General features: G+C 35.6%; 4 protein-coding genes and 2 long non-coding RNA genes across 11 annotated transcripts; 3 read left to right on the top strand and 3 right to left on the bottom strand.

Annotated features, from left to right (window-relative positions):
* Positions 1–138: 138 nt before the first annotated feature.
* On the bottom strand, positions 139–2,500 carry LOC111485781. Of its 2 annotated transcripts, none has more exons than XM_023132813.1 (3): positions 2,307–2,500; positions 655–1,984; positions 139–566 (listed from the first exon to the last, which is right to left on the bottom strand). In XM_023132813.1, exons 2-3 carry the CDS (start codon positions 1,915–1,917, stop codon positions 543–545), a joined length of 1,287 nt encoding a protein of 428 aa, XP_022988581.1. In that variant the 5' UTR covers positions 1,918–1,984; positions 2,307–2,500; the 3' UTR covers positions 139–542. The 2 variants fall into 2 exon arrangements, with proteins under 2 accessions (XP_022988581.1, XP_022988582.1); XM_023132814.1 differs by lacking the exon at positions 2,307–2,500 and adding an exon at positions 2,167–2,300.
* A 7,240-nt stretch (positions 2,501–9,740) lies between these two features.
* On the top strand, positions 9,741–15,258 carry LOC111485765 (AUGMIN subunit 8-like). 4 transcript variants are annotated; one of them, XM_023132792.1, is made up of 7 exons: positions 9,741–10,003; positions 11,507–12,911; positions 13,265–13,384; positions 13,969–14,085; positions 14,165–14,254; positions 14,790–14,897; positions 14,981–15,258. In XM_023132792.1, the coding sequence occupies exons 2-7, from the start codon at positions 11,628–11,630 to the stop codon at positions 15,050–15,052; spliced, it is 1,791 nt and encodes a 596-aa protein (XP_022988560.1). In that variant the 5' UTR covers positions 9,741–10,003; positions 11,507–11,627; the 3' UTR covers positions 15,053–15,258. The 4 variants fall into 4 exon arrangements, with proteins under 4 accessions (XP_022988560.1, XP_022988557.1, XP_022988559.1 ...); XM_023132789.1 differs by having other exon boundaries at positions 9,742–10,003; positions 11,507–12,923; XM_023132791.1 differs by lacking the exon at positions 9,741–10,003 and adding an exon at positions 10,795–11,197 and having other exon boundaries at positions 11,507–12,923.
* Positions 15,259–16,260: 1,002 nt separating this feature from the next.
* On the top strand, positions 16,261–18,924 carry LOC111485762 (heat shock 70 kDa protein). Its single transcript, XM_023132785.1, has 2 exons — positions 16,261–17,761; positions 17,961–18,924. The coding sequence occupies exons 1-2, from the start codon at positions 16,616–16,618 to the stop codon at positions 18,765–18,767; spliced, it is 1,953 nt and encodes a 650-aa protein (XP_022988553.1). The 5' UTR covers positions 16,261–16,615; the 3' UTR covers positions 18,768–18,924.
* Positions 18,925–19,192: 268 nt separating this feature from the next.
* Positions 19,193–19,654, bottom strand: LOC111485803. 2 transcript variants are annotated; one of them, XR_002718721.1, is made up of 2 exons: positions 19,489–19,654; positions 19,193–19,357 (listed from the first exon to the last, which is right to left on the bottom strand). It is a non-coding gene; the product is annotated as an uncharacterized LOC111485803 (long non-coding RNA). The 2 variants fall into 2 exon arrangements; XR_002718720.1 differs by having other exon boundaries at positions 19,193–19,331.
* Position 19,655: 1 nt separating this feature from the next.
* Positions 19,656–24,487, top strand: LOC111485751 (cellulose synthase A catalytic subunit 7 [UDP-forming]). The gene is made up of 13 exons (XM_023132775.1): positions 19,656–19,830; positions 19,945–20,140; positions 20,217–20,398; positions 20,491–20,590; positions 20,687–20,804; positions 20,902–21,168; positions 21,280–21,625; positions 21,724–21,987; positions 22,076–22,288; positions 22,384–22,585; positions 22,692–22,888; positions 23,016–23,369; positions 23,592–24,487. Exons 1-13 carry the CDS (start codon positions 19,756–19,758, stop codon positions 24,171–24,173), a joined length of 3,096 nt encoding a protein of 1,031 aa, XP_022988543.1. The 5' UTR covers positions 19,656–19,755; the 3' UTR covers positions 24,174–24,487.
* Positions 23,968–25,714, bottom strand: LOC111485799. The gene is made up of 2 exons (XR_002718715.1): positions 24,718–25,714; positions 23,968–24,141 (listed from the first exon to the last, which is right to left on the bottom strand). It is a non-coding gene; the product is annotated as an uncharacterized LOC111485799 (long non-coding RNA).
* Between the last annotated feature and the right edge of the window lie 1,576 nt (positions 25,715–27,290).

Genomic DNA, 27,290 nt, shown 5'->3' with positions numbered 1-27,290 from the left:
GTGATTTTGTGTCTTTTCAAGTGACTCTACATTAGTCGAAAATGCAACCCAAGTCTCACATTCGCTGGATAATAGAAGGATCGTGCATATTTAAGAAAGAACACAACTATCTCTAAGGATACGAAATTAGATGAAGAAAAAAGTCATAAGGTCCATGCCCAAAGTAGTCAATATCATACCATCGTGAAAATACAAAGAGGGTCGTTGTCTCTTACATGAAGAAATCGGCGTCTCATCTCACATATAAAACGAAGAACTGTAGGACAAACACAACTGTATTTCACAAAAGAATTAGAGGCAAATGAAGAAGTAACTACATAGATTTCTGCTAAAGACATGCTGCTTCACTCCTGTCATGTACTGATTTATATACAGTATAGAATCTGTTCTATACACTCTTTTATACATTCTATGAACTCAAATCCAACGCATACTAAATCAGAATATCATCATTAAATCTCAGTCAAAACCGAAACTCTTTTGTTAAGCTTCTCACGGCTGTAGGCTGCTGCTGTCAAGCTAGAACAGAACACAGTGCTTAATCAAAACCAAAAGTACACCATTGCCTGTCCATTCAAAATATGGTCTTTTTCAGTATATATTATCAATGGTTTTGCATCTTAATGGATAAGGAAAGGAGAGTATAGGCTATACCTCTTGCAGAAGGTCGAACATCGAGTTATCCGGTTCCGGGCGCTGCTCGATTTTCAAACTTCTCATCTCAGATTGAATAGAATTCAGCTGTTCTTGTATCTCCTTCAGCAGTTTCATCTCTTCCACCTTTGCACTACTAATCTCTTGCCTTATACTGTCTATATTCTGTTCGAGCTGATACGTTGCACGACAAAGTTGCTGAAAAGGTTGAGATTCAGCAACGATTTCGTCGATTTGTTCCTGAACAGGAATCGTGCTGGAACCTACAGCTTTTACTTTCCTTACTTTTGATGATTTGTTCTTCTGGCTTTTGCAACTAGAAGCTTTCTTTGTTCTGGCTTGCTCCACATCTTTATGGTGCTGTTTGAATGGTTCAATCAGTACTGGGTCTGGCTTTCCTAGTCGATTTTCGCCTTCGAAAATCGACTTCTCCTGTGGTTGGATCCGAGTTTGACAAGCTTGGTTCGCCTCTGGGATCTCGAAAATATCTTGAACAGTTGACAAACCACAACTTTTGGGGCTTACTACAACATCAGGATGATCTTGAATCCTTGAATGGCCAACAACACTCCCACCATTCAAACTTTTGGATCTATCTTCACCACTCCCTTTAGAATCAGATATCTCTTTTATTTGTTCATCTAACATCTCGATCGGTTTCGACGAACAGCAGTTCGAACGTTCCACGATACTCGGGCAGCAATCCGGTGTAAGAATCTCAAATCTCTCCATTTCTGCAACAGATTTTCTATAATACAATTCATCAAGTTGAGTCAGAGGCAGAGACTTTGCTCTTCTCACATAGCCACTTACACCAATTTCTCCATTAGTGACTCCATTAGTGACTCCATTAGTGACCAAATCCTTGTTTTGAAGCAAGAACTTATCAGCAAATCTGGGCTCACAAGAACCCAAATCAGGGCAATCCAAGCTCAAGAGTTTATACCTATAAGCCTGGACTTGAAATTCAAGAGAAGCGATTTCCATTTCTTTTTGATATATCATATCTTCAAAACCAGCAAGATACTCTTCAGTATGGCAAAGCTTTTCCTCTGCCATTCTTTGATATTGACTTGCTTCCATCTTCAAAGCAGCTTTTTCTCCTTGCAAACGCAGAATCATCGATAGGGCTTCACTTGCTGCAGTGGCTGAGGCTTCTCGTTCTTTATCAAGCTCTGAATAAAGCGTCTGTAGGAGCTGTTGACCACCTCCATGCCCTTCTTTTACACGTTCCATCTCAGTTTCTGAACCACTTTCCGCCATTGAAGCCTCCCTGAAGTAGGCTCTGCTAATCCAAATAATCCTCAACCAAAGACCGAGATGGGTCGATCTACAATCGCTCGAATCATAAATACAAAAGAAATGAACATCAGAAACGAGTTGCAGAGAGGGTTTCGTGCAAGAAAATAAACTAAAAGGAAAAGAAAACTCCAATGAAATCAAACCGTCTAATAATTTCCTAAAACCAGGCTAAATGGGTTGCTTCTTTCAACCTTTTTGTTAATGATTTACCAGAAACAAGCTAAAGGGGTCTTTAGTTCGCCGATTTTGTTAACGATTTCCACTAAACAGTCGTTTCGAATTTCAAAGGTTTTGAGAACAGAGATCTAAGAAAACCGCCATGAAAGAGAAGAACAAGACGATGAACTCACCAACAGGAATTGCAGCGATTTTCAGGGGGGAAACCAAGTCGAGAATATGTAGAGAGGAAGAAAGAGAGTGAAAAATTACAAGAATGAAAGCCAAATCAGAGTCCACTCGATCATTGAATAAGAAAACGGCGTTTATGGACGCTACAGATCAGAGGAGGGAGCGCTCTGATATGGACAAGCGTGGGATTTGCAAGAAAATGGATACCCACAATTTAAATTACTGTATATATTTTAAAGTTTTTTTGATTTATACAATAAAGATATTTTTATTTGTCCCAAGGGGCCAACGGCATTGCTTCGCTTTGTAGGCAAAAGCAAGCATGTTCTTGAGTTATTTTTAAAATGGCTACCACACGCGTTTTAGACCCATCAAGATTATGGCGTCGAAAACTCCTGGCCACCACACGGGTTCTAGACACATCACCATTTTGTGAATAATATTTTTTCTTCATTGTCCAAATTTCTAACCTATATTCATTAAATTTACTTTATTCTGAATATAAGAAATTATTTCTGATAGGTTTATATCATCGTTATGATGATATAATATCATCACTAGTTCACTAGGGTCAAGTTCATTATATATATATATATATATATATATATATATATATTAGGAAAATAATTTAGGTATTTTAAGAATAAATTGTTTAGTCTCCGTTGTAAATACCCTTCCACTGCCACTAGTACCAAGGTTTTCATTCCAAGAATTTCCAAGCAGTGGCAAGTAGTAAAGTATAGTAGTATTTTACGTAATATTTTTTCTATTAATGTCAATAAACAGTGCAAGTGTTTCTCACAAAACATTGTGTTCAACATATGATACTAGATGATATAATAACATAACCTCTATCTATCTCTACAATAATACGATATTATCAACTTCGTGCATAATATTTTGACTTTGCTTTTGGTTCACCCAAAAAACCCTAATACTATTGAAGATAATTATTTTTATTTATATACTAATAATCATTGATTTTTTCTAATATTAAATTTATTTGAGCTTAAATCCACTTTCGATCTCAACTAATTTTTTTGATAAAATTAATTTTAACATTCAACGAAGAAAAGATTTGAATTTTTTTAATAACGAAAATGATATTAATATCATACCTTTTAAACGAGTATGATAGTAATTCGAGTTTGAAGTTGGTGACAATGGGAGAATTAAGAGTTAATAGATTAGAAGGAGAAAAAGTTTTTGCCATTAATTTCAATACAAAAGTCAATATATGATTAATAATATACACAAAAATAAAAAAATAAAAAAATAATAATAATAAAAAGTAAAAGTAGTGATTTTAAGAGGAAAATAAACAAAAGTGCCGTCTTATCTTGAAACCAAACACGGCAACTCCCAATAAAGAAATAAATAAAACTCTTTATATCTATTTTAATACTCTAATTTTTTTTTTTTCTTATTCAATATTAATTCACTTAATTGTCTTTGATGAATTATTTTTTAAATAGATATTAATGATTTTTCATCCATATAAAATAGTATTTTTGAAATAAAATATTAAAAAAATTTAAGCCAAATTATAGATATTTTCTATAATTTAACTTAATAATTTTCTAAAATCATTAAAAATGCACTATCGATTAATAGTCATAATTACTGGACTCTTTTATAAATTTTCAAAATTAAAAAACAAGAATCTTCATTAAATCAAAATCAGACCGACCGGTTCGACTCACAGTCCGTATCCATTACTCAAATTTGACAACCATAGTTCCAAGGGGGACAAAATAGTTGCTTTTTCATAGGGACACAAAAAAAAAAGACACCGAGGATTGGAAAGAGTTTTTCAAAAGGTCGTTATCCGTTGGTGGTAATGGCCAACGGTTATAATACCGCCCAATTCTAGCGTGCCACGGTGGGCTCCCCTCATAGCCGACCAATCCTTGTGGTCTTTAAAAATTTAATAATACCAAAGGAATGATACCCGTCCATAATTTTGTTCCCTTCTTCCTTTTATTTATTTATTTATTTATTTATTTTTAAGCTTTATTAAGAATATTTTTTATATTTGGTGGGTTTTCAATTCTAATATTTGACTTTTTTAATAAATTAATAAATGTAAATATGAATTTCCACGTAGTTGGAGTACGCTGAAATGTAATTTATGATAAATTATTAAATGAGACTGTTATAATATAACTGTTTCGTAATATCTATTTAATATTTTTAAAATAAAAAAAAATGTGCAGCAAAAGACAAAGCAAGAAAAGTGGGCCAAGTTAGTTTTGGGCCCATTTAGGGAACATGGGCTTCAAGTTATTTAAAAGCCCATATCGGTTATGTTCCCGTTGGCAGATGTAGAGATAGGAGGCCACGTGTCGTTTATGCAGGACGACACGTAGGTTTTGCAATTCCCTATGGAGTCTGAGCAGTGCAATTACGGAGGCTTCCAAATTAAAGAAAATAAAAATGAATGGTACAGAATGACAGAGGCAGCCGTTGCATTGTGGCTTTGCAATTAAAATGTGTATGGTATCCGATGTCTATCTCAACCACAACAACCCTCTCCCAAACCAAACAAAACTACACTCACTCGCCTTTCCTATTCTAGCCCCACTCTATGTTGTCGGTCCGGTGTCGATTAGACACCGACTCAAACATCAATTATCACCTTAAAAATTGATATTTCAATCTTCTTCATAGGTGCGGTCAGATTGAGATGACTTATGACGAACAACGTAGAATTCATCCGTTTATCAAATTTCTTTCATATGTGCGATTAAATTGAGATGACTTATGACGAGCATTGTAGGACTTTTCAATTTTCTTTTGAATTTCAGGATGAAAAGAGAAACAGGTCAATGTGAAGAAACGTGATCAACTCATCGAGGCTGCCAAGACCCAATTAGGTTACGGGTTAAGTTCTAAGGTCCGCATTCCAATTCATCTTGAATTTGGATGGTACACTCTTTAGCTTCAATTTTACCCTGTTGTTTACGCATATATCTTTAGTGATTATAGATATCACTAATTCATCATTATCGAGCGTTTCAACGTTAGTTTTTCATTATTTTGAAGTAGTTGAAAATTCCACAATAATCACTTTTTCCCCAATTTTCGTCTCTATATATACAAAATTGCAAAATTTATAGACTTTAACCATGAAAACGAACTTGGTATATAGAGATAAATTACAAATATATGAGTTACCGATACCCTTAAATTAATTATTTATTTTTTCTTAAATTAAAATTAAAAAAAATTGTGACAAAGAATTATCAGAAGAGCAAATAAAGGAGGAAACATGTCAGACATGCAAATGTTTGTTCTGTTGTTGTGAGGTGCACAAGTTGAACACATGAGACATTTATAAACTATTATGCGTAGGGACATTTTTAATAATAAAATCAATTATTTTTAAAAATAATCAATAATTTATTTAATATAATTTACCTCTTCTCCAGAAATAATGCCTACTCCCAGGAGATCTATAAGACATACACGAACACATACTTCACAAGCAATGCATTTATCAAATTCAAAATGGACCGTTTCGTTTTTGTAGGTTGGTCCGGTCTATTGCTAATACTAATTAAATTCTTTAGCATTTAAGCCAAACAAAGTCCTCCTTTTTCATAAAACCACCTCATGCCAAATTAATATTTAAATACAATTAATGATCAAACTCATATATTATACAAAGTTTATAATATAAAATTAAGTTGATTAATTAGTTATTAGGAATTCCATTGAGGGTTTAAACCTCATGCATACTTTTATTTTTAAATATATTCAAATTAACTAAAGAAAGTTCCATAGTAAATGTGTTATAAACCCCAGAAGAAGTACATAATGGAAGCCTCAAAGAGGATAATATCTGTTAGATGAATTTGAGCTATTACAAATTGTAACAGAGCAAAATAACAGACAGTGTACTAGCGAGGATGCTAGTTCCAAGGGGTGGATTATGAAATCCCATGTCGACATTCCTTATAAAAGTATGAAAACCGTTTAAAAATTTTGAAAGGAAGCTTAAAGAAAACAGGTTAGTCGAATCTTAAATATATATATTATTTTGAATTCGTAAGATATTAAGTGGAAAATTTGCATTATTTTAGGGATTATTGGAGAATTGAAAAGGAAAGAAGAAAGTGATGATAGGGAATTTATTGTTGGCTTCTATTTGTAATGAGCGAAACCAAACCAGGCTGTCTTGAATGAGTTTTCTTTATTTGCACAATGATCCCTGTCCACATCACAAATTCACAACTATCCTTCACTTTTCAAAAATTTCTTTTTGTAACCCACAATTTCACACTTTAATTTCACATTTTGGCCCAAAAGCTCTGAAAATGATAATAATGAACTTAAATGTAAAGTTTTTAATTAATGTTAGCTGAATATAGCTCAGCTATTAATAAAAGGAAAATATAGGTATCCTCAAAAGTAACTTTAGTGTAACCATATAATATTTTCTCGGAATTAAAAAAAGCTTATGGATTTGGAATTTATGAACATTTATTTCAATAAAATGGAGTATTATTATAATTTATCCATATTATTTTAAAATTATATCTTGATATTGAAATAGGTTGAATTTTATTTAGCCTAAATTAATAATAAAAAACACTTTGTCTCAAGAATACTTCTTAATCTTAATAACTTTTAATAAAATGTTTAAAATGGTTAAAAAAATATCCATTCGTTTATATTTATAAAAAGAATTTAAAAAAAAAAATTCACTCTCATTATATGGACAAAAACCATACGTCGACACATTATAGATTATCTTCAAATTTTTTAATATTATTTTTGAAATACGGTAATAACGATAAAGATATTTTTGAAATTTTAAAAAAGTTCGAAGGTGATTAGTATTTTTTTTAAAAAAAATTAAGTAGGTTAATGAAACTTTTAAGAATTTAAGGGTATTGTTTAAACAAGATATTAACTATTTCTTTAAAAAAAAAAAAAAAATTAACTTTTTTTTTTTTTTTTTTCTCTTCAGTTTAAAGGTAATTTTTATTTATTTATTTATTTATACCTCAATATTATCTTATTTCATAATATACTAACAAATTTTCCTACTCTCTGGTGTAGACTATGTTAAAATGTACATTAATAAAATACTCATTTGACTTTTGAATTGTCAAATATCAAAACATTATTGTTTTGAGAGTATGCCAAATGCATTAGTTTTTTTTTTTAAAAAAATAATAACAAAATTAAATCAGTTTTTCCATTAATTACCCACAAAAGCTGATGTGGTACTTGTTTTTTATTAAAAAAATAATTTTCTACTTTCTATAATAATTGATTTTTTAATTTTATTATTAGTTTTTTTCTTTCACACCCAATCCATGGCTGCCACTACGACATGTCGTTATCAGCCATCGTCAATATTGTTTTTCTTCTTTTATTAAAAGAAAAAACTATTTTAGAGTTGAAATATTATTGTTATTATTATCACATTAAAAAAAGAAACAAAAAATTCCCACAAAAAGGGGCGATGACTGGTAAGAGTAGATAGAAAAACTTATTTTATTAATTGTAACTTAATTACAAAATATTTGATTAAATCTGACCGTTGAAATCCCAGATCTTGAGGTCATTTAACACCTAATGGCTGTGTTTGGTCAACAAAACAAAGACTTAGGGCATTAGAAAATTAAATAGTTTTTTTCTTTATATTTGATTTGATAGTGGCCACATTTGTAAAATAATAATAATAATAATAATAAAAATATCGTTTATATTTTGTGTACATAATATTTATAAGCTTTAAAAAAATCTTAAAAAAAAAAATTACTTTGTTTTAGTTTTGGATAAAAAATTATCCTTTTAAAAAATGTTATTGAATTTTTAAAATATTTATCAATAATCGGTTAAAAAAATACTTTTATTATTAATATTGTGTTTAAAAGTAGTATGAACACCCAACTTTTTTCTCAACAAAATTTTACCGCTAATATATGAACAAAAAAACGTTTATGGATACTTCGTAGATTATCTTCTTTTTTTAATATTACTTTTTGAGAATTTAATAGTATTTTTGAAATATGGTATCAACCATAAAATTATTTTTTGATTTTTTATTTTTAAATTTAAGAATATAATTAATCAAATGGTTATTTTTTTTAGTTTAATGATATATTTTATACTTTTTTTAATGATTTTATTGAAATTTTAAACAAAATACAATTTTTAATTTTTTTTTTTTTGTTAATTTAGTAAAAAAAAAAGGCACAATTTCTAGCCAATGAATGCGCGCCACGACATCATGATTTCAGTGACGTAATCCATCCCATCAAGTAAATCTATAAACAAAATTCAATTGATACTTTAATATTATATTATCTTCCCAAACTGCCCATCTTTTCCAACAATTAATATTTTTTCTCATTCCATCTCTCAATATTTAGCCAATCTAAGGACATACTTTGAATCAATTTTAAACATCATTAATGAAAATGGGTTAGCGTTACTTCGACTTGTTTATTAGCTACTTTTTATTTATTTATTTATTTAATAATTTGACGGATAAATATTGAGTTCTAAATTGAGTACACTACTAAAACAGTAGTTTATTGGTTTATCTGTATATAATGGGCAACAATTCATATGACCAGAGTTCTTAAATAATTTTTAAACTAGGTTACATATTATTTTTGTTGTGAGAATGGTATAATTGATTGAGAACGAAAAGGCAGAGAAGGACGAGAACAAGAAGTTGGTGAGGAAACATTTTAATTGTGTTGGTGGATAAAAGTAGAGACAACAAGACAAAAAGGGGAATTGGGTTCCATAGAAATTGAATAAAAGAATTTCGAGGAATGGGGCTCAGAATCATTTCATGTCCAAACATTTATGTGTCTCGTATCCATTCGTCGCCTTTTATTTAAATTTAAAATATTTTTCGGTCCCTAAAACATCTCATATTTCATCATTCGAAGAAAAAATAAAAATAAAAATAATTAATTTTGACTCGTAAACTTATAATTTTATCTTTTCTGGTTTGGTTTGAATTAAGAGTAAGGTCCCTTGCACCCAAATAAATAAAAATAAAAATAAAAATAAAAATAAAAACCATTTTTTTCCATGTTAATTACATAAATATTATTTATTAAAAGTAGTTTTATTTTATGGAAGGATTTAATAAGGGTTGGTGTAATTTTCTTGAAAAAAGAAAGTCAATTACCTCTGGTATAAAAGAGTAATTAGATTCCTTTTATGCTTCATTTGACCTATTTTCTAAGAATTTAATAATTAAATTATATATTTAAAAATTAAATTATTTTATAACACAAGGATTAATAAAATTAGGTGGCGCGAAACTAACTGTCTTCCGTGGTCCCTACCTTCTCAAAAGTCCTAAANTTAACCGTTTTTTTTTTTTTTTTTTTTTTTTTGCCCATTAAGTCTGTTTTTTTCTTTTTAATTAATTTTAATTTTCTCTATTTAAAAACCGAGCGCTTTTTCTTCTCTTCTTCCTCTCTTCGAAGTTCTTCGAATATCTAAACTGCGTCAACTCTGCCCGCTGGAAGGCCTTGTACGGCTAAGTCTCTTTTTCAGTTCCTGAAACCATATCGCCTTCGTTTGTTATTTTATTGAAGAAATCGAGCCCTACGGAACTCTCCGATCAAATTTCGCCTAATTTGCTCTGATTTTCAGTTCGAAATTGAATCCTCGAGGAGATTTTCCGATTCGACGCGTGATTGTTCGGGCCGTATCGGTGAGAACTCTGGTCTTGAACACTTTGATTTTCCTTTGTGATGTCTTCGATGTTTAAATTTGCGACTGGTTTTTTTGATTATGTCTTTGCTATTGAGTTCGTTAGTTTGATGATTGTTCGATTCGAACCTTTCAACCAGTTTTTTTTTTTTTTTTTTCCTTCTTTTCTTGAGTAGGTTGAGAGTTGGGAGATACTGTTTTTGTTTTCTATAATAATTTTGAAGTACTTCACTATTTCCTTTCTCGTGGATCATCCGTAAAAGGCGTTAGATCTTTTTATTTATTTTAAATTATAATTACAGAAGTTGCTTTGTCGTGTTTGTATATTCTGAAATTCGAGTATGTCTCATGTGTTCATTTATATTCCTCTCTATGCAACATCTCTGAAACTTCTGTCGATGAGCAGTAGAGGCTCAGGCCGATCTCCAGTATTAGGTGCACGAATCTGTCGAAAATCAGGCATTGATAAGGATTCCTCCTCAAAATCCTTGAAGATTTCATCTGTGTATAACTGCATTTATTCACAGCCGCAGCTGAGTTATGAATGTTATAAAGAGGAGAATAGTAATCAGGATTGTCCAAATGGAAACCGTGTTCTTATCCAACCTTTGCACATAACCATAAATCTTAATTTTGTTTCAATGCGTTTCTACCTCGTGTTGACTTCGGATTGGTATTTATACCCATTTATTACGGCCATGTAAATTCTCAGAACGGACAAAGGTTCTCTTTGCACGTGGACATCCACCATTCTGTGGAGGAAATTAAATATTTCTCACAAGCCAATTGAATGGCGTCTTAGGTCAAATAATGAGAGAAAAAAACATTTGACAGTTGGAGTGAATGATACATTTTCAATTTCATCTGGTCCCGTAGACCTACAAGTATTATTTCTGATACGAAACTTGGGTAATGCGACTTCTTTACTTTTACAAGTGTCGTAATTATTTTTAATGAAAGATCTTTTTGAAGAAAGAAGATGACAGTGAAGCAAATTGGGAGTCGGAATGTACGAAATCTTTCATGTTGTCAGCCCCAACCATCCATGGCCGAATAAGTTCCAGTTCAGTTCCACTTCCCTTATCCTGCAGCGACCTGCAAAAGCCCACACTCTCTATCTCCCCGCCCGGGAGTTTCTGAGGGGACCCCTACTCTGTATATGCAATTTGTGTCGAAGCAGGCCGAATCCAAAGCTGTAAGGATTAGACGTTGATGCAATTTATGGCAGTTCTCCTTTTTTAAGCGGCCCTTTTGTGTGCCCTACCTTGCCCTCGTCTTCCTTGCGGTGGTCTGATCTAACTTGGGTCGAGGGCATTGCTTGATTAGAAACTAATCAATTCGAGTTTTAGTTTTAGTGTTTCAGTTTCAAGTTCGCCATTCGATTAATCTTTTCCTGCTGAAGAACTGTATGTTTGCAAGTTTGTTTATTCGTTTTCAGCTTTCTATTTCTTTACTTTAACGGTGGTTTATTCCTTTCTTTTTAACTGTGCGTTTGTGGTGGCAGATACAACGCAGGGAAAAGGATCTTTCTTTGTGTGAGCACTGTTTTTTTCAGTTTTTGGGGAATGAGAACTGTGTAGTTATGTGAAGAAAACTATCACTATGGTCTAATTTCGATTGTTTGGATGGATGTATGCGAATCGGTGCGGGCATTTAGAAAGCATACAATAGCAGCAGCGACGCCAAGACAACCATTGGTTCCTGCAGAAAAGAACAATGAAGTTATCACACGGTCTCCCTCGCGTTCTAAAAACAAGTCACCTTCTCCTTCATCGTCGTCTGGTCCTCGGCGTTGCCCATCACCAAGCATCACGCGGACGGTTTCTACATCTTCCCAAATGGTTCTTAAAAGAGCCCAATCAGCAGAGAGGAAGCGACCCTCCACACCTCCTTCTCCTCCACGCCCGGCCACACCAATTCATAGTTCACCTGCAGATGTAGAGTTGCTATCGAAAAAAAGGATTGGCGGTCGAGCTGAGAGTTTATGGCCTTCTACGATGAGAAGTTTAGGCGCCTCATTCCAATCTGATACAATTTCTCCTGTTTGTAAGAAGGAAAAACCCGTGTTATCTTCTCACTCTGATCGAACTCTGAGGCCTTCTTCTAATTTCCCATCTAAGCAGGCTGAAACGCAAACTGTTGCACGGAAGCCCACGCCAGAAAGAAAGAAGAGTCCTCTAAGAGGTTTGAATGGACATGATCAATCAGAGAATTTCAAGCCAGTTGATGGGTCGCGGACTCAATTCGTAGATCATCAGAGATGGCGAAGTAGAGTTGGTGCGAAAGCGTCCTCCAATTCATTAAGTTGTAGCGTGGATCTCTCCGATAAAAGGGTCCCAAGCTTAAACAAGCCACTCAGAGGAAGCGGTTTATCTCCTACAAGGGCAATTACGGGCAAGACTATGAACAAACCTTTACAGAAATCGACCAGTGGTGATGTGAGGCTATCTTATGTTGATGGAAGGACTAGGGAAGAGTTTGAGACAACTTCAGCGAATGACAACTCAATGCAGGAATCTGCAGCTAACAAGATGGTTTCTTCAAGTTTAGCAGGCACTAAAATAATAACAAACCGAGTTGTCAGATATGATTCGCCAAGTCTTGGCCCACGTCCATCTTCACCTTCTAAGGCACAAGTATTATCCTCTGTTGCTAGAGGAGTTAGTCCATCTCGATTAAGGCCATCAACTCCACCTTCTCGAGGAATTAGCTCATCACGATCAAGACCTTCAAATTCTACTCAATCCAATGCTTCCACTTCTGTACTTAGTTTCATAGCAGACTTTAAGAAGGGCAAGAAGGCAGCCAGCTGCATAGAAGATGCTCATCAGCTAAGGCTTCTATATAATAGACATTTGCAGTGGAGATGTGCTAATGCACGGGCAGAGGCTGTTATGCGTAATCAGGAGGTGACAGCAGAGGTTGTGTTTTAACGCATGCCAATCTTGCTTGATTATAACCCCTTTATTCACGACAACATGACCATGTGCTCTGTTGGCACGAAACTTGATTACTGTTACTTGCGATTGTGAACAGCCTGAAACTATTTGCTATTCTTGTCACATATTTGCTTGTGCTCAGAAACTGAGTTATATTTCTGACATTCCAACAAGCGGAAGATTTTATTTTGACTTGGGAGTAACTTTTAGGGACATCTTTTGTTTCTTTTATCCAATTAGCATCTTAAGTTGTATGTCGGGCATGTTGCTTGTATACTTGAGTACATGTTAAATATTAACAACTTTTGTGTTCTGTGGTGCAGAGAACTCTTCTTGGCATATGGAATACAACACTAAATCTTTGGGATTCAGTAATCAGAAAACGGATCGATCTCCAACAGCTGAAGCTAGAGCTCAAATTGATCTCAATTATGAATGATCAAGTAATACTATTAATTCTTTGAAAGCCATTATATATCTTAAGCGTACTTTAAATAGCACGGTTCTTTTATACTTTCAGTGCAATACACAGGTTTTTTGTGCAAGTGATGCTCAAATTATATTAGTTAACATTATGCCTAGACAGACCTGAGCCAAAATACTTATGATGGGTGCGACTTAGTTTCTGGAATTGTGCTTGCCAACCCTGGTCTAAGGACTATGAATAAAACCCGGGACTTATGCAATAGGTATTTTGGCACATGGTCTGAACATCAATGTTTCATAGCAATGTATAAAATTTTAGCATAACGTGTCAACGTAGAGTAGCAGAGTAAGGAGCTTGCTTTCTTTCTCCAGCAACGTAGAAGCACAACTAACTGTAGCATGTGTTTTAACAGGGTTAGCTCTTAGGTGGAGTGTTTTCTTTGAGAAAAGTTTTTTTTTTTGGTTAATTTATTCAACCAGAACGCTTCTTGTTCTTTGAATTTGGAGTTATAATTCTCCTCCTACTTGTATTTGAACAACCATTTGCTATATATGCTTCACCAAATTGATATGATTTTTATGTTGCATGTGATTGATGCAGATGAGCTACCTCAATGAATGGGCTGTGCTTGAAAGAAGCCACAATCGATCCCTATCAGGAGTCATAGAGGATTTGGAGTCGAGAACTCTTCGTGTTCCAGTAACTGGAGGAGCAAGAGTATGCTACATTAGCCAGTAGTTTGTTTTAATTATGGGAAGCCGAATATTGGTAACTGACAACAATCTTTTAATTTCAGGCAGATGCTTGTTCTTTAAATGGTGCAATTTGTTCAGCCGTTGGAGTGATGCAGGCAATGGGGTCCTCCATTTGCTCCTTACTCCCAAGGGTATACTTATACAACTCCTTGAATGTCATCAATATTTAGTAGTTTTTTCATCCCATCTCCCATGAAATCAAGAGTCTCTGCAATTATTATGGACATTGACCAATCTTGTCATCTTATAATGCAATTGATGTCCTTACTGCTCGAGAGTAAGAATAGTTCTGATCACAATAGCTAGAGGAGATAAACTTAGTGCTGCAAGTATCTAAACCTTTGCAAACCATCAAAGCCTCTGATTTGGATTTCTCCCTCTACCAGTTAGCATCTTATCCCGTGAGCTCTACATGTTGCGGATATTAATAAAAGTTCATTATATCTATCATCTGCTTGATGATTGTCATGAATCAATTATCTGGAAACTTCAGTGATGTATTTTAAGAAATTTGGGTCGTTGAAAATCGAATTTATTGAATTGATTGCTGATGTTTGGATGGGCAATATTTAGATATCTATAGCTGTTTATATGGTTGCGAGATTCAATGCTTTTTTGTCTGCAGTTCTAGTTCTGCTATTCATCGTTGGCTTATTTGTTTTTCAGGTGGAGGTAATGCAGACGTTGGTTTTTGAACTTACTATTGTCGCATCCCAAGAAAAAGCTATGCTTGATGAATGTGTAGCATTGTTGGCTTCAACAGCGGCTTTTCAGGTGAGGATGATATTTAGCACACTTGAATCTACTACTTTCCAAGTAAGCATAGAATTAAGTAAGAGTACCCAATTTGAAAGCAGGTCCAGGAACAGAGTTTGTGGACGCATCTCATACAAATGAAACAAGGACTGGACAAGTGCTGCGAGTTTTAGGCGGTTAAAAGCAAGCTTCCTAACCTGACTGGCCCAGCTAGGCTAAGCAAGCTAACAACAAGACCCATACATTTCTATTTGTCACCTCACTGAAAATGAGTTATTTCATGAGTCTTCCCCCGCATGTAAATTCATTTTTTAAATTCATAGCGGGAGTTTGTAGCTGTAAATATTTTCCAATTTTAATCTATTTTATCATTTGAAAATTTTGTTCAAGCTTACACAATTCTTCCATTGCAAGAGCTCTCTGGCTTATTCTTTCAGCCTGCAACTTTATTTATGCTAACCAATTACCACACAAAAGCAAACTAATGGAGATGGCAGAGAAGCTGAAGGGTCATCGTGCATGGTAGAGAGCCGATGTCAGGAATACAAATGGAAGAAAATGGAAGAAAGAGAAGTTGTGCATATTTCAATTCAGGTTCGGTTCTATTTCCATATATATAGTTATCACGAACACGACTCTTTATAATAGTATGATATTATCCACTTTGAGTATAAGCTTTCATGAATTTACTTTGGGTTTCCTTAAAAAGCCGCGTACCAATAGAAAGATTATTCTTTGATTATAAACTCATAATCATTCTCTAAATTAGTCGATCCTCCAACCAAATCTATTCTTCCCTAAATTTAAGTCTTTGAACTGAAATGATGCTCATCTCGTCACTTGGGGATTCAGAGTAGAGAAATGAGTAGGGGATTTTGTAAGAGAGTGGAAAGGAAGAATCAAGAATTGTGTGGAGATAGGAAGAATATGTTGACCGTTGAGACACGTGCGATGGGGGAAGAATCATAATTGTCATTTGTCACCGATTCTCCTTCTGGCGCGAACCCAACCGCCAAGCCCACCGTTTGACACTTGAACTTCAATTTCCTATAATACCCCTACCTCCCCATCCTAATTTCATCTTTACCCAATCCTGTTGTCTAATTTGGCCAAAAAGAAAAAGAAAAAAAAAATCAACTGTTAAATAAAATTTAAAATCATACAATTTTTTTTGAAACGATAAAATAATTATTAAAATCTAATGTAATTAAAATTTAAAACTTTTATTATAACATGATTAAGTCAGTTTTAGTTTTATTTAGTTTTGACATAAGTCGTCCGTAAATTGCTCTAAAACAATTTCAAGAAGATTAAATTTTTTGAAACTTTTTATAAACAATAAAAGTATCATTTTAATGAAAAATAAAAAAATTGAAGAGGACTTATAATTACCATCTTAATAATTAAGGGCAGAAACGTAAAATGCATGTAATTGAGCCCTGATTTGCGAAGGATCCTTATTTACCCGCCAACTGGAACGTAACTGGAATTCTCCGGAACACTCCCGCACTCTTCCGGTTCTGGTACTCTCTTCTTCCTTCCCCCCCTCGGAGCTAAATTTCTGGACCTTTCTCTTCAAACCCTATAAATTTCTCTCCCTCTCGCACTGATCTTCAACTCATATTTCTGTTCAAAGCTTACTCAATCCAGAAAAAGCTCTCTGAAACTCTGTTCCTTTCATTTACACAACGCTCTACTTTTTGTTATTCGATCACCAGTGAAGAAGCTTTCCGGCTATGGCAGCAAAAACTGAAGGTAAAGCCATAGGCATCGACCTCGGCACCACCTACAGCTGCGTCGGGGTTTGGCTGAACGATCGCGTCGAGATTATCCCCAACGATCAAGGTAACCGAACCACACCCTCTTATGTAGCTTTCACTGACACTGAGCGTTTGATCGGTGATGCGGCCAAGAATCAGGTCGCTATGAACCCTCAGAACACCGTCTTCGACGCCAAACGATTGATCGGCCGGCGACTCTCCGATCCCTCTGTTCAGAGTGACATGAAGCTCTGGCCATTCAAAGTGGTCGCCGGACCCGGCGAAAAGCCGATGATCATCGTCAATTACAAAGGCGAGGAGAAGCAGTTCGCTCCGGAGGAGATTTCTTCTATGGTTTTGATTAAGATGAGAGAAATCGCCGAAGCTTTTCTAGGCCAAACTATCAAGAACGCCGTTATTACAGTCCCTGCTTATTTCAACGATTCACAGAGACAAGCGACGAAAGATGCGGGTGCCATTGCTGGACTCAACGTGTTGCGTATCATCAATGAACCAACGGCGGCTGCGATTGCATATGGTCTGGATAAAAAGGCTTCTCGTAGAGGCGAACAGAACGTTCTGATCTTCGACCTCGGCGGCGGAACTTTCGACGTGTCACTCTTGACCATAGAAGAGGGAATTTTCGAGGTCAAGGCCACCGCCGGCGATACTCATCTCGGTGGCGAAGATTTCGACAACAGGCTCGTAAATCACTTCGTGACAGAGTTCAAGCGCAAGAACAAGAAAGACATAAGCGGCAACGCGAGGGCACTGAGGAGATTGAGGACGGCCTGTGAGCGAGCCAAAAGAGCGCTCTCGTCGACAACGCAAACCACGATTGAAGTCGATTCGCTTTACGAAGGGATTGACTTCTACGCGACAATTACAAGGGCTAGATTTGAGGAATTGTGTATGGATATGTTCATGAAGTGCATGGAGCCTGTGGAGAAATGTATCCGTGATGCTAAAATTGACAAGAGCCAAGTTCATGAGGTTGTTTTAGTCGGTGGATCCACTAGAATTCCCAAAGTGCAACAGCTTCTGCAGGATTACTTCAATGGAAAGGAGCTCTGTAAAAGTATCAACCCGGATGAGGCCGTTGCTTATGGTGCTGCTGTTCAGGTAACTTTTCTTTCTCCCCCAATTTAGTCCTTGAAATAAAATTAACTGAAATTGTTCTTAATTGCTCTTAATTGTTCATGCTGAAAAAGTATACTCGGTTAGTCGCAATTTTATTATGAATTTGAGTTTGTTGTTTATGAGTTCGTACGAATTTGCTACCAAACCAGCTAATATGGACTTATCTCCATGGCGTGTACAGGCTGCAATTCTAAGTGGGGAAGGAGACGAGAAAGTTCAAGATCTGCTACTTCTCGATGTCACGCCGCTCAGTCTCGGTCTAGAGACGGCCGGTGGCGTCATGACAGTCCTAATTCCTAGGAACACAACAATTCCAACAAAGAAGGAACAAATTTTTTCGACATACTCAGACAACCAGCCAGGAGTTTTGATCCAAGTCTACGAAGGAGAGCGAGCCAGAACTAAAGACAACAATCTACTCGGAAAGTTCGAGCTCACCGGCATTCCTCCAGCACCCAGAGGCGTCCCCCAAATCAATGTCGTATTCGACATCGATGCAAATGGCATTCTCAACGTATCAGCAGAGGACAAGACAGCAGGGGTGAAGAACAAGATCACAATCACCAACGACAAGGGGCGAATGAGCAAGGACGAGATAGAGAGGCTGGTGAAGGAGGCAGAGAAGTACAAAGCAGAGGATGAAGAGGTGAAGAAGAAGGTGGAGGCGAAGAATGCGTTAGAGAATTATGCTTACAACATGAGGAATACTGTGAGGGATGAGAAATTTGCAGGGAAATTGAATCCAGATGATAAGCAGAAGATCGAGAAATCCGTGGAGGACACCATCGAGTGGTTGGATAGGAACCAGCTGGCGGAGGTTGATGAACTTGACGACAAGCTGAAGGAGCTCGAGGGTGTCTGTAATCCCATCATTGCTAAGATGTACCAGGGCGGTGCTGGCGGCGGTGCTCCTATGGGCGATGATATGCCTGGTGGTGGGTCCGCCGGGTCTGGCGGTGCTGGGCCGAAGATCGAGGAGGTTGATTGAGGAGGCTGTCTGTAGTTTTTGAAGTTCTCAAGTAGAGGTTGATGAAGTTCTCAAGTAGAGGTTTGAGTGTGTAATGTTCTTTTGTTGTTTTTTTCTTTCTTTCTTTTTTTTTTTTTTCTGGGAAAAATAGAGAAAGGTTGTGTTTGTAATAAAAATTATGAGTGCTCTTTTCTTAAGAATTTAAGGAACTTTTTACCTTCAAAATAGCAAAAAAAAAAAAAAAAAAAAAAAAAAAAAAAAAAAAAAAAAAAAAAAAAAAAAGNTTTTTTTTTTTTTTTTTTTTTTTTTAATTACCAAAATCAAAATCCTATGAAAATTTGAACATGTATTCTCATAGATAGATATGTAGGAAAGTTGTTAAAGAGATGGGAAAATTTTGAAGTTAATCAGTCAAGAAGCGGATGGAGAGACTACAACTTCCTTACCTAACGATTTGAAATTGTTTTGGGGTTGTTCTTGCATTTTAAGCATCAGCTGCTTGCATTCTAAGCATACATACTCTCTCAGCTTTTTCCCACCACCTCTTCTCATGCCAAACATCGTCTTCGTTTTTCACCTTCCATTCTTTATGGGAATCACAAAAATAAACCCTAATATTCACTTACACTCTTAAGATTCTTAATTTAGAGGATGATTTGCTGAATTAAACGAAGGCTTAACTTCATTAAAACCAGACATGATCAAGTTTACTAATGAAAGGAGAAAACGAACACAATGATACCTGGATGGTTGGGATGGCAAAGGAAGTAGAAGAGAGGTCCTTGGCGGTTGAACAGTGAAGGGGAGGAAACTTAACTTCAAGGCAAGACGGGACTTTGACACAGCAACCAACTCACCACCCATTACATGGACACATTAGGTGAAGAAGACAGTTCAATATCTCATGCCACCCTTTTCCTCCTTCTCTACCTTTCTCCTTCATAAAACACCTTCCTTGCTCCAAACTCTCATCCTTCTCTGAACACCTAGTCTCTGTCGATCGCCAGCCATGGAAGCCAGCGCTGGACTTGTCGCTGGGTCTCACAATCGCAATGAGCTTGTTGTCATTCATGGCCATGAGGAGGTACTTAACTTATTCTGAAAGTCAGTGTGTGCAAGTTTTGGTTTGTGCGTTTGTGGCTGATCTGGTTGTTTTTGTTTTGTTTTGTTCTGTTCTGTTCTTTTTTTTCTTCTTCAGCCAAAGCCGTTGAAGAACTTGGACGGTCAAGTTTGTGAGATCTGTGGTGATGAAGTGGGGCTTACTGTGGATGGTGATCTGTTTGTTGCTTGCAATGAATGTGGTTTTCCAGTCTGCAGACCCTGCTATGAGTATGAACGAAGAGAAGGAAGCCAACTCTGCCCTCAGTGTAAAACTAGATATAAGAGACTCAAAGGTAAGGCACAGAACAAAGCAATAACTAGTTTCATCTTCACTTTTTTTCTTAAACTCTCTTTTTGGGTAATGTGAAGGGAGTCCAAGGGTCGAGGGAGACGACGATGAAGAAGACATAGATGACATTGAACATGAGTTCAACATTGATGATGAAAGGAACAACCACAGTCATCTGGCAGAAGCTATGCTTCATGGCAAGATGAGCTATGGTAGAGGCCTTGATGATGATGAAAATGCACAGTATGGAAGAACACAGCCAGTGAGTGGGCGAAACTTTCATTCTCGAGTCTCAGTGGAACTTTTTTCCTAGTTAACATTAGATTTATAACCAAGCATCTCATGCATATGCAGGTAAATGGTGAGCTTCCTTTATCTTCTCAAGGTTATGGAGAGCAGATGTTGTCTTCTTCGCTGCACAAACGTGTGCATCCATATCCGGTTTCTGAACCAGGTAAATCTTCTCAACCCCATTGTTTTTGCATTAAATTGATGAGGACTTTGATCTCTCTCCTTTAAGCTACATGAAGTTTGTTTTCAAAAAAATCAGGGAGTGCAAGATGGGATGAAAAGAGAGAAGGTTGGAAAGATAGAATGGATGATTGGAAATTGCAGCAAGGCAATCTTGGACCTGAACCTGATGATGCCAATGACCCTGACATGGCTATGTATGCTTGAAAATTTTGACAATGCCTGCCTTCCTAATTCGGATGTTTTAAACTTTCACTCGAGGAAGTCTATGTATTAACTTGTAAACTGTTGCAGGAATGATGCAGCTAGACAGCCATTATCAAGGAAGGTACCAATAGCATCAAGCAAAATTAATCCTTACCGGATGGTTATTGTGGCCCGGCTCGTTATTCTCGCCTTCTTCCTTCGTTATCGGATTCTAAATCCAGTGCATGATGCATTGGGTTTGTGGCTAACTTCTGTGATATGTGAAATCTGGTTTGCATTTTCATGGATCCTCGATCAGTTCCCCAAATGGTTCCCAATTGATCGTGAAACCTACTTGGATCGTCTAACTCTAAGGTAATATCAATTCTAGACAAGGAAGAAGGAAAAAAAGAAACTTTGTTAGTCGAATATGTATAAAAGTTCAGAATATAATCATCGGAGATACTCATGGATGTTGTAATGTAGATATGAACGAGAGGATGAACCTAATTTGCTTGCTCCAGTAGACATCTTCGTCAGTACTGTAGATCCGATGAAGGAACCTCCTCTTGTAACAGCTAACACAATCTTATCTATCTTGGCCATGGACTATCCAGTTGATAAGGTTTCATGCTATGTTTCGGACGATGGAGCGTCCATGCTTACCTTTGAAGCAATGTCTGAAACTGCAGAATTTGCAAGGAAATGGGTCCCTTTTTGTAAGAAGTTCTCCATAGAACCACGAGCACCTGAAATGTACTTTTGTGAGAAGATTGATTATCTCAAGGATAAAGTCCAACCAACATTTGTAAAGGAGCGTCGAGCAATGAAGGTATGCAATTTTCACAAATACATTGAAAAAGAGGTACATATAGGAGTTTTACAATATGTGCTCAATATCAAGCTGGAAACATTTTTTGATTCGTGTAGAGAGAGTATGAAGAATTCAAGGTCAGAATAAATGCTCAAGTAGCGAAAGCCATGAAAGTTCCCACGGAGGGATGGATAATGCAAGATGGAACACCATGGCCAGGCAACAACACAAAAGATCATCCCGGTATGATCCAAGTTTTTCTAGGTCACAGTGGAGGCCTTGATGCCGAAGGGAATGAACTCCCCCGCCTAGTTTATGTATCTCGTGAGAAAAGACCAGGTTTCCAGCATCACAAGAAAGCCGGTGCCATGAATTCCTTGGTAACTTGCTCGGTCAAGTTTCTCTCCTTCCCAACCCCAGTCTGTTCCTTTTCCTTTATCTAATCCCCAACATTTTGTACAATTGTAGATTCGTGTCTCTGCAGTGCTTACAAATGCTCCATTCATGTTGAACTTGGATTGTGATCACTACATAAACAATAGCAAAGCAGCACGAGAAGCCATGTGTTTCCTTATGGACCCTCAAGTTGGAAAGAAAGTCTGTTATGTGCAATTTCCACAAAGATTCGATGGAATAGATAGGCATGATCGTTATGCCAACAGAAACACAGTCTTCTTTGATGTAAAGACCCCATCTCTGAAATTTTATATATATTTTCTCAAGTGACTAAACTAAGCTAAGAACCGTAAAAATGAACTATTTTCTTTGTGATGCAGATTAACATGCGAGGTTTAGATGGAATTCAGGGACCCGTATATGTTGGCACAGGCTGCGTCTTTAGGAGGCAAGCTTTATATGGTTATGAACCCCCAAAAGGTCCTAAGCGCCCAAAAATGGTAAGCTGCGATTGTTGTCCATGCTTTGGACGTCGCAAGAAGCTTAAGAGCTCTAAAAGTGGGGTAGATGAAGATGCTGCAGGTGAGTTTTTTTCAAACTTCCAACTTTTTGGTTCTTGTGTCTTGGTGGATACTTTGCCATCAGATAGTGATAACTCATATTTATTCTCTTGCTGCTATATGCGTAGTGATGGAAGATGACAAGGAGCTACTGATGTCGCAAATGAATTTTGAAAAGAAATTTGGACACTCATCAATTTTTGTTACCTCAACTTTGATGGAAGAAGGCGGTGTTCCACCCTCCTCCGGTCCAGCAGCCCTGCTTAAGGAAGCAATTCATGTTATCAGTTGTGGTTATGAAGACAAAACCGAATGGGGTACCGAGGTAATGTCGACCACCCTCCTCCTTTTAGTTCATACGAACACCTAAATCAAACAAAAAGTTATTGTCAGATGTGGTCTAGAGATAGGTCGACTTGGAACTGAAACTAGTGTCATGTTTGTGAATGCAGCTGGGCTGGATTTACGGTTCTATCACAGAAGATATTCTAACAGGTTTCAAAATGCATTGTCGTGGCTGGAGATCTATATACTGCATGCCAAAGAGACCTGCATTTAAGGGTACAGCTCCCATCAATTTGTCTGATCGGCTGAACCAGGTGCTTCGGTGGGCGCTCGGGTCCATTGAAATTTTTTTCAGCAACCACTGCCCTGTTTGGTATGGCTATAAGGGTGGAAAGCTAAAGTGGCTAGAGAGATTTGCATATGTCAACACCACTGTCTACCCCTTCACTTCAATACCACTTCTTGCCTACTGTACCCTCCCTGCAATCTGCCTGCTTACGGATAAGTTTATCATGCCACCGGTAAATATAGTAACATTTACATTATCGCCTACAAAAGATGATTTAAGCAGAAAATATATTGGAAGTGGAAATTTGAAACTTACAGTTATATTGTTTGAAAAATTAATTGGCCATCAGCCCCGGTCCAGCACACGAACTAATTAAACTTTTACTTTCTACATTGTTTCTGGCAAGGTATTTTGCATCCACTGATGAATTTCTCTTTGGCTTTTGGACAAACAGATCAGCACATTTGCAAGTTTCTATTTCATTGCATTGTTTCTTTCCATTTTTGCTACGGGTATTCTTGAACTTAAATGGAGTGGAGTTAGCATTGAGGAATGGTGGAGAAATGAGCAGTTCTGGGTCATTGGTGGTATTTCAGCTCATCTATTTGCTGTTGTACAAGGTCTATTGAAGGTTTTGGCTGGAATTGATACTAGCTTCACAGTTACATCCAAGGCAACAGATGACGAAGACTTTGGAGAATTATATGCCTTCAAATGGACCACTCTGCTAATCCCTCCCACAACTATTTTGATCATCAACCTTGTTGGTGTTGTTGCAGGCATCTCAGATGCCATAAATAATGGCTATCAATCATGGGGACCTCTATTTGGGAAGCTTTTCTTTGCCTTCTGGGTGATTGTTCATCTCTACCCATTCCTTAAGGGTTTGATGGGCCGACAAAACCGCACACCGACTATAGTCGTCATATGGTCGGTGCTGTTGGCTTCAATCTTCTCCTTGCTTTGGGTCCGAATTGATCCGTTTGTGATGAAAACAAAGGGACCTGATACAAAGCAATGTGGACTAAATTGCTGAAATACTTCCTCTCTTTCTTCTTATTTGTGTGTGCATCACCAGAAGATTCATGTGCATATCCAGGAGATTCATATGCATGGACATTGTACTTAGAATATGTGAAGCACAAGAATTAATAAAAGTAAGAGTGAAATTTTTGTGTAGTATGACAACGTGTCTAGCTTGAGAACAAATGAAGATGATGTGTTTGTTTACTTCAGTTTGTGTACACAAAACAGAGTGTTTCATTTAGAAAATTATAGTATTGTACTTGTACCTTCATCACCTTGTCCATTGAGAAAAGTAAACAATATAGAAAGCAAGATTCCCCTGATTCAACCTATTAGAAATTTTAGAATTTTGTTTATCTTCTTTTGATAGAAAACTAGACTCTTTATAGATTCTAGAATAATAGAATATTGAACAGTATAGAAATCAAAACTGATCAACAGCTTCATGCAAGAAAAAAGGAAAACGAAAGGTTAGGAAAAAAAATTATACATAACACGCAGCACATGTATAGAAATTGGTAACTTCTGACTCATAGCCAAAGATAGTATAGTACCTCAAGGCTTAACATCCTTGGAGACGCATTCTTTAAATTTTTTTCTTAAATGCAGCGAACTGATCCCCTGAGTATCCAAAAATATAAATATAGAAGAGAATAAATATCGATACTTCATGCAAACATTGTAAACAATTCACTTCCAAAACCCTCAACAGCTGTGGTACCTAGCCAAGACCATTTATTCTCCTTTGCAAATAACTATTACTGGATTCACACAATTTCTGAAGCAAGAGAATTGCAAAGCCATGCTTTAAGCATGACCCAGCTGCGTACCTGCAGCCACAGCAAGTTAATATTCAACATCGATGATGTTTATGAACAACTGATTTGAAAGCTGCCGACCTAGCGATTCAGACTTGACATCAAATTTGGCCAAAATTCAGATTGAAATTCCGGTTAACGCCCGAGACCCTATTTGGCTCTTATCAAGCCTATCTTTGACACTCTTGTCTATTTGCTTGCCTCCAATCTTACTTATGCTTCAGCTTGACTTCAATAGACATCGGGTTCTCTGTGTTCCAGAGAACCGTATCCCTCTCAAGCACAACATCAAACACCTTGCGCGCCAACTCGGCGCGCGTAAATTTGATGTACAAATCAACGATTACATACCCAACAAACAAATTTGACGCCGCCCCACCAACAATGGAATGCGCCTGCAACAAGACGTCAATCCTCTCATCCTCAAACCTCGAAGCAGCTGAAATCGTAAATGCACAATTAAAATTGTGTGGCCTAATATTAGTCTTTTCATTTCTTAAATGGGTATAGACAGAGATCGAAGATTAGCCTCTACCAACGACATTGAACAATAATAGATCGGGTCTGGAGACAATGGCGAAGAGTTGGCGCACGTGGCGAACGGCCCCAAGGTCGAAGAACTTGTGGCATCGTATTTCCAGACGTGGTCGTGTTTGTGCATATCATCTGTATGCGTCTACGGCGCTCCCGGGAGCTTCTAATCTCGCCACTTCCCTCCGATTTCCTCGTTTGGAGGCGGGAAATACCTTCCTATATTAAAGGCCAAAAAATTACATAATATTTCTAAATTCTATTAAATTTAAAAATTCAAAATATTATTATTTAACTTAAAAATTTTCATTAGTGCCAATAAATTTTTTTAAAATTAAAATATATTTAAGCGTGTACTCTTCAAAAATATCATCAAACTTTTAATTTTAAATTAAATGTTATTACCAATATTTAAAAAAATTGTTAATCTATATTTGGTTATTTTTCCTTTTCATTTACTCTTTCTTTTAATTTATATATAATAATATAATTGGTTAAAGCTTTTTGGGTATTAATATCTTTTAAAAATTAATGAATATTTTTTATAATTAAATAAAAGTATAGTGAAGGCACTAGAGAGCCATAATTAGCTTATTATAAAAAGTATTATTAATATTATTACTTTTTTTTTTTTTCCACTTATGCAATGCGCGTGTGCAATTGGAAAGTGCATAATGGATGTTTAACACAATTATATTATTATTATGTTCTAAATATCATAGGATATTAATTTTCATTTTAAAAGTAAAATTAAATAGAAATCATTTCCTTCGACTAAAAAAGGGAAATTTTTAATCAATTAATAAATACCTAATTTGTGAACCATAAATACCACTGTAATTGCCTAATCTGTGGGCAATAAATACCATTATAATTATTACTTACTTAATATAAATAAAAACCGACTGAATCACTAAAAAGAAATATACAAATAAATTATCTGGTTGGGCCGACTAGTTTGGCTTCCATAGAATAAAAACAAAATAAACTCACGTTTTTTTTTTTATCAATTTTTTTTATTTCTTTTTTTTATATTTATATTCCAACTACTATTAAAAATAATTTTTTTTAGCTATTTAAGGTAATATTTCAAAATATATAATCATATTCCTTTATAATTTTTTTTTATTAAATATTTGATTAGAATGGATTAATTATTTAAAATGGGAATTTATGTTAAAATTTAATCATGTTTCAACTCAATCTAACCTATACATATCAAAACAAAATATCCATTTTCTAATCGAGTTTAATTAAATAAAATATTTATCATTTTCGAAATCAATTCTCACATAATAAAAAAAATTAAAAAGAAATATAATCCTATATATGTTTCAACTAACGAATAAAATTAATAAGTAAATAAATTAAATCATTTATTACTATTTCATTTTAGTGTTGTAATTTGTTAATGCACCACTTAAATATGCAAAATTAGAAACAAATATTATAATAAGATTTTTCATTAAATTTAAACAGAGTAAATGAACCGATCTTTTTTAAATGGCTACTTTAATGAGTTTTAAAATAAAATTACAATAGAGTAACTAAGATGATCGTGACTTATTTAATATCTTTTTAAGAATTGATTGATTAATTAGACGTAAAATTAAAATTTTATAAATTTGACCATTTAAATAATTTAATATAAAAAAAATTTATTAACGAAGCAATTAAAAAATGAGATTTTTTTTTTTTTTTTACGAGAAAGGAATATATTTTAAAACAGTATTTAAATATATTATATTAAGCTTAGAAAAAAAAATTAAAGGTAGAGA

The sequence above is a fragment of the Cucurbita maxima genome, unplaced genomic scaffold (genome assembly GCF_002738345.1).
Source record: "Cucurbita maxima cultivar Rimu unplaced genomic scaffold, Cmax_1.0 Cma_Scf00010, whole genome shotgun sequence".
In the NCBI taxonomy this organism is placed as follows: Eukaryota; Viridiplantae; Streptophyta; class Magnoliopsida; order Cucurbitales; family Cucurbitaceae; genus Cucurbita; species Cucurbita maxima.
Note: the sequence above shows the minus strand (reverse complement) of the source record. Positions and strands in the feature narration are given on the sequence as shown.

What these genes read in the sequence shown, in the direction of transcription:
- LOC111485781 (XM_023132813.1), bottom strand. Translation starts at nt 1,917, where the DNA reads ATGGCGGAAAGTGGTTCAGAAACTGAGATGGAACGTGTAAAAGAAGGG. An exon ending in TGTTCGACCTTCTGCAAGAG is followed by an intron (nt 567 to 654) that starts GTATAGCCTATA and finishes TTGAATGGACAG; the next exon opens with GCAATGGTGTACTTTTGGTT.
- LOC111485762 (XM_023132785.1), top strand. Translation starts at nt 16,616, where the DNA reads ATGGCAGCAAAAACTGAAGGTAAAGCCATAGGCATCGACCTCGGCACC. An exon ending in CTTATGGTGCTGCTGTTCAG is followed by an intron (nt 17,762 to 17,960) that starts GTAACTTTTCTT and finishes TGGCGTGTACAG; the next exon opens with GCTGCAATTCTAAGTGGGGA.
- LOC111485751 (XM_023132775.1), top strand. Translation starts at nt 19,756, where the DNA reads ATGGAAGCCAGCGCTGGACTTGTCGCTGGGTCTCACAATCGCAATGAG. An exon ending in TTGGATCGTCTAACTCTAAG is followed by an intron (nt 21,169 to 21,279) that starts GTAATATCAATT and finishes GTTGTAATGTAG; the next exon opens with ATATGAACGAGAGGATGAAC. An exon ending in GGTAGATGAAGATGCTGCAG is followed by an intron (nt 22,586 to 22,691) that starts GTGAGTTTTTTT and finishes CTATATGCGTAG; the next exon opens with TGATGGAAGATGACAAGGAG.
- LOC111485765 (XM_023132789.1), top strand. Translation starts at nt 11,628, where the DNA reads ATGGATGTATGCGAATCGGTGCGGGCATTTAGAAAGCATACAATAGCA. An exon ending in TCTCAATTATGAATGATCAA is followed by an intron (nt 13,385 to 13,968) that starts GTAATACTATTA and finishes TGATTGATGCAG; the next exon opens with ATGAGCTACCTCAATGAATG. An exon ending in CTTCAACAGCGGCTTTTCAG is followed by an intron (nt 14,898 to 14,980) that starts GTGAGGATGATA and finishes ATTTGAAAGCAG; the next exon opens with GTCCAGGAACAGAGTTTGTG.